Below are 6,000 nucleotides of genomic sequence, written 5' to 3'. Positions count from 1 at the left end.
TAGTAATTTCATGGCATTGTTAAAATACACTTTTCATTACTTGAATATCTACTTAGAATGCTAAGGTATAAAGACAATCAATGTCCATGCGACGTTTGCACCTTGATTTGATTACCTATTTTGTATAGAAGTTAATGTAACATACCTGGTCAAAACTTTGTATTGTATTTTACTATATATTTCAGTGTTTGTTATGATGTATCGTATGTAAGTAATAAACTGTGCACCATTAAATATTGCTGTTGTTGGGGTATTACTGAAGGCCGTATGGAATGAAAGCAGTCTCCGAAAAGAGGTACACAAGTCAGAATGTATAAAGTTAACTTGGAGTAGACGATGGAAGAAAGAGAAGAATAGAGGCTGGTACAAAAAGTTCAGTGCCGTCTCAAACCCTATCCTGTACCCTCCCCAATCGGAATGCTAAAGGACCCTCCCCTTGTACTTTCTTGAACCCTCCCCAACCGGCCGCGGAGTGCTTATAATTAAGGGCCCTCCCCTGCACTATCCTGTACCTTCCCCATCCTAATACCAAGGACCTCTCCCCCACCCCGCACTATCCTGTGCCATCCCCATCCTTAGTGCTGTAGGGCCTTTCCCACCCGGCCCTGTACTATATACCATTCAGCATCCCCGACCTTCCACCAAGCCCTACATACCCTGTACCATCCCAGCCTTAGTACTGAAGGGCCCTCCCCACCCTGTACCATATATCCTGTACCATCCCATCCTTAGTAGTGAGGAGATCAACCTTTGACACACTGAAGAAACCATTTGGATATCAATTCTCTGTTGGTGCGCTAGGCAGCAGGGAGAAGGTTAACACAATTCATGATTCATGACTTATCTAACGTTGTAGTCAAGGGATGTCATCCCTTGACTACAACGGTAGATAAGTCATGAAACGCTTGCGTCTTCGAGGCTTTCGACAACGTAGTGCAAAATATGTTGGGGCGTGGGTCGTCGCCCTCAAAAAATCATTTTCACTATAGAAGTGGCATTAAATTCAGCTTAGTCTGTCAGCAAAATTTGTCCCTCAAAATGCAGGAAATGGCGTTTCAGGGGGTGTTCCCAGAACCTACCTTGCTACGGCTCGTGCCTTCGCCGCTCGAAATGGTGAAAATATGTTGGGGGTGTCGCACTCAATAAAAAGCTAAAACTATATGTGTATCTTTAACAGAAATTCCATTGAAGTTAGCTTAGTCTGGCAGCAAAATTTGCCCCTCAAAATTCAGGAAATAGCGTTTCAGAGGGTTTGGATTTTAAAATTTTTCACCTGGTTTGCAAAAGACGCAATAAGTGGAGAGAAGTCATCGATATCTGACATTTACCTCTCAATCAAATCTTTCCCCATACCTGCCATACTTTATCGTATCGATGGAAAAGAAAGACAGTGTTCTGGTTGGTTGATTTAAACTTCCCGCTTATGCTTTCCTTCCAATCAAAATCATTTTTGTCTCAGACATGCGCACTAGGTCGTAATTACTTTCGCGGGCTTTCTGTTGACAGCTGGCGTCGTCTGCGGTCAGAGTTCGTCTGAAGAAACTTCAATTTCTGGTGAGTGCAAAATTTGTGAGCATCTAGAGCTTTTGTACGATGTACTGATGTTGACCTTGTCGCCCGTGGGCACATAGTGAGGCAGACAGGAATCCTTGATTTTCAGAAGATAGAGCGGGCCTCGGCCGGTTTTGCAAATTTATACGTGGCTCTCGTGAATAAATTATAGGGATGCCCAAACAAATTCAATGTTAAAAATGTTGGTGGCATGAAAAGTGTCCCTTGGGCTCACGGATAACTCTCATTTGAACATGTAACGTTAGATAGAAGGTGATTCTCTGCTGTTTCTGAACTATGTTTTGAAACACGTGGGCTCCTGACTATGCGCTTGTGGAAGACTTGAATTGAAAACATCTGTGGCTCGTTAAATGCCTAAGCAGATATAGGTACGGTTTCCAAGCTGAAAATGGGCGCAAATTTATATATCAGGGAAAACCAAGGATACGTTTGGCCAGGAACAAGTAATTTGTCAAACTCAAAGTCATCTGCGTTCAACTTTGAAAATTTAGGGTTTGCAGAAAACACAGGCTGGTCCTCGTCAGGCTACAGGTACCAGCTAAGTGCCAGCTGGCATTCCTCTCAGGAAACAAGGGCATGGGAGCTTTGCTCCCATATGTAGTATTCTTGGCGAAAGGTTGGGTCAACGGCGATCCTAGTTGGCTACTAAACTTACTAGAAAGCTGCATGAACATTTGTTGGATGGAAGGAAACAGCCTCACACCCTATTGCATGATGTTTTGGATTTTGTGCAGTTTGGAGACAGAACACTGTTTTTAGCCTGGAGTTCAGTCGTGTTAGCTTTATTCCGCTTTTGACAGTTGCTACCATGCCAACAAGATTGTACATAGCTAAATTATATTTATTATATATGGGCAGGGCTGCTCTGAGCCTGCTGCCGATTGGAATCCAATTTGGATGATGGCATTGGCACACGATAGTCCAATCACCATGCAGTACTTTTCCGATGAACAATTGTTTTCATTCAAAGGTCAGCCTCTGGAAATTTCTCAAGGCCATTTAGCAGTAATTTGAGTAAGTACGAAAATAGTGAAGTCATTTGCAACATGCTTTTGGTTCTCTGACTCTGTGCCATATCCTCCCAAATTTCAGTCCAAACCTGAAAAGAATTGTTCAGACAGTGTTGTTACTCAGTAACAAGGCTGGACTCCAGGCTAAATTTTGTTTTGGTCCCTTGTCCATCAAGAATTTCCAGTGAGTCGTTGACTATTTGACTTTTTTTAAGCATTGTTTATTACATTCACTGAAGAGTAAATGTTCGATAGTATTTTTCTATTGTTCAGCCCCGTTTATTCTGCAGATGATTTATAGAGTCTGCTTGAGGTGCATTTATTACGGCTTACGGCTCGACCTAACTTATTTCATCATCATAAAAAACAAGTTGATACAGTAGTTTGAAATCACAAGACTTGTGGAGAAGGCAGCCTAAATTGGGATACATGTAGTGTAGATATACATACTGTATTGTCACCAAAATTGTGAAGTTACATGATAATGTCTACTTTTTTATTCTGTTATAGATGGCTTCATCAAAGTTTTCACTAGAGGAGTTTGACGATAAGCTCCTAACTTGTCCTGTCTGCAAAGGGATCTACAACAACCCTCGCATCCTGCCATGTCTTCACACCTTCTGTGCCAACTGTCTGGAGATGTGGAGGAAGGGAGAGGTTCAGTTTACCTGTCCTACCTGTCGTCAGCTGGTGAGGCTAAAGGGACCAGATGTCAGCAGTTTTCCCTCCAGTTTCTACATCAACAACTTGCTTGACTTCAGGGCCGTACATCACTCGAATGCTAAAAGACTGCGTGCCTCCTGCGGCATGTGTGAGTCAGATGCCAGTATAGAGGGGACATGTGGAGACTGCAAACTCCTCTTATGTGGAAACTGTCTTACCGGACATGGAAACTCACCTGCCTTGAAGGACCATTACATCATCGCTCTACATGAACGGAAAGACTCCGGCAGTAGGTCAAAGTTCACCCGAACACAGTACTGCCCTCAGCATGCAGACCAGCGCAGGACCTTCTACTGCCAACCCTGTGACAAACTCGTGTGCCAAGACTGCACCACTACTGAGCACCAACCAGGACCAAACCATGACCCACAGAAGGTGGGATTTGTTGCCCAGAAGTACAAGGATGAACTACAGACTTTAGTGGGGAAAGGCCTGGATACAGCCGATGTTCTTAAGAGGACTAAAGTAGTTGTTGGCAAAGAAGTCACAACCATCTCAGTGAACTGTCAGATTGTAAAGCAGGAAATCAAGGAACATTTTGCAGAACTCAGAGCCAAACTAGATAAGGAAGAACAGGAAGTCACCGAAAAACTTGCCAAGATGGAAATGAGACAGAAGGAGCCTCTCACGAAGGAAGAGCAAGAGTTGGAAGAAAGGTTACAATCCACTGAAGAGGAACTGAAGTTCTGCACAGATATACTAGCTCGAGGTAACGATGTAGAAATCATCACACTCAGAAAACAGCTAGGAGGCAGACTAGATGCTCTATCCTTAAGTCAGATTCAGCATGAAGCACTGAAAAATCATGTATCATTTCTTCCAACAGTCATTATTAGTAACTCTGAGCTGTCCCTGACTTGCAAGCCTCTACTAATCACGGAGCCCCCAATAGAAAGTCTCCCAACTAATGTCATTTTCACACCAAAGGAAGGTCAAGTTTTGGAAATCAATCCGCAAGTCACAGTCATGTCCTCTGGGGGGCAGTATGTTGAGTTAGAAACCACCAGAACCAGTGAAGGGGCTTTTCAAGCAGTCTGGAGGCCACAAACATTGGGGCAGCATGAGGTGGGGGTGACTATGGAGGGAGAGGGGAGCCTGTGTTCCTCTATCAGTATAGATGTGGGCACTAACAACCCTGTGTTGAAGTTTGGGCAGGAAGGCAGCCAGCAGGGGCAGTTTAATGAACCTAGAGATGTAGCCGTTAGTGGAGACAGGTTGTATGTGGCTGATACTTTCAACAATCGTGTTCAGGTGTTCGATCTGAGTGGGAACTTCTGTCGGTTGATTCCAATACAATCAGCAAGCCCTTGGTCACTCTCAGTTCTTAGTGATGGCACCTTAATGGTTTATGCTGAAGAGGACATAGTGAGATTATCACAGTCAGGAGAAGAGCTGCATAGCTTTTCCATGGAATTTTGCAGCAGTTCTGGCGGCTTGGCAGTACAGAGGAGTGGGAGGATTGTGGCAACTGATAGAGACGATCACTGTGTCCTCCTGTTTGAGGCAGATGGGACCCTGGTGAAAAAGGTGGGAGGGCAGGTGAAGGGCGAGTCAGAGGGAGAGTTCAATGAGCCATTTTATGTCTGTGTGGACAGAGACGATAATATCATCGTTACAGATAGTAATAACTGTCGCGTTCAGGTGTTTGATAAGGATATGAACTTCAGATACCAATTTGGTCAGGAGGGTTTCCAGCCACAGGACATGTCTATGCCTATGGGGGTTACAACTGACAGCAGAGGAAACATAGTTCTGGCAAACTTTGCGTGGGACTCTAATGATGATCCATACCAGACGATTCAAGTATATCGCTCAGATGGTACCTGGGTGTCCACCATTAGTAGTAATGATGACAAGATGGAAACACCCCGCGGGGTGGCTGTGACAAATGATGGGCATGTGTTTGTATCTGGTGGTACTGACCACTGTATCAGAAAGTACAGATACTGGTGATATATTTAAACCAGATTCTTTCCTCTGTTGACGGTCCCACTTATGTTTGCCATCTTGCTTGCATTCATTCTCCTGTATGTAGGTATGGTGTACCAACTTTGTCACTTAACAGTGCCTAAATTATTACCTGTTGCATATTATGCAGTTTAGTTCAGGTACAATTGGTGTTTCGTACATGTATGTCTTCTTGCACCAAATAAAACCAGCTCACAACATATTGGTGACATTTGTTTTGGATGTTCATCTACTGAAGTGAAAAGGAAGTGACCAGTGCAGGGAAAACATGTCTGGGCCATATGTAGTTATCTGGTTATCTGCACCAAAAGAAAAAAAAGGTATTTCAAGCTTAATAAGTTAAAGTTGTTTTGTTGGTAATATTTGCCAAATATAATACTTTTTGTTCATCTTTCTTAGCTATATAATATCGAGTTACTCACACTTTTGAAAAATTAGGCCTTGATTATCATCAAACTGTAGTGTAGAATTTCAATATATTGTGTATTTAACATCGAGTTTTCTTAGAAACATACATTAGTAAAGGCCCGAGTATTTACCTTCAAATTAGTTCCAAGACAGAAAGAATTGTTGGATGCCAAAAGAGAAGCAGATGCTACTGTTTATACTTATAAACAGTTCTGTATTAGTATCCTTGTCCATGCTCTCTATGCATAATCATTGATGCTACTCTTCTTGTTAAGCTCTTTTTCATATGTTAAATAAAAAGACTGAAACTGAAAATGTT

General features: G+C 42.8%; 1 protein-coding gene across 1 annotated transcript; it reads left to right on the top strand.

The window, feature by feature from the left end:
- Positions 1–1,447: 1,447 nt before the first annotated feature.
- LOC118413207 (tripartite motif-containing protein 2-like) lies at positions 1,448–5,996 on the top strand. Its single transcript, XM_035816424.1, has 2 exons — positions 1,448–1,554; positions 3,093–5,996. Exon 2 carries the CDS (start codon positions 3,093–3,095, stop codon positions 5,256–5,258), a length of 2,166 nt encoding a protein of 721 aa, XP_035672317.1. The 5' UTR covers positions 1,448–1,554; the 3' UTR covers positions 5,259–5,996.
- Positions 5,997–6,000: the final 4 nt, after the last annotated feature.

This window comes from Branchiostoma floridae, chromosome 4 (genome assembly GCF_000003815.2).
Source record: "Branchiostoma floridae strain S238N-H82 chromosome 4, Bfl_VNyyK, whole genome shotgun sequence".
Classification (NCBI taxonomy): domain Eukaryota; kingdom Metazoa; phylum Chordata; class Leptocardii; order Amphioxiformes; family Branchiostomatidae; genus Branchiostoma; species Branchiostoma floridae.
The sequence above is the reverse complement of the archived record's forward strand: the minus strand, read 5'-3'. Positions and strand labels throughout refer to the sequence as shown.

Bases quoted from the DNA above. Each gene is read 5' to 3' on its own strand.
- LOC118413207 (XM_035816424.1), top strand. From the start codon at position 3,093: ATGGCTTCATCAAAGTTTTCACTAGAGGAGTTTGACGATAAGCTCCTA.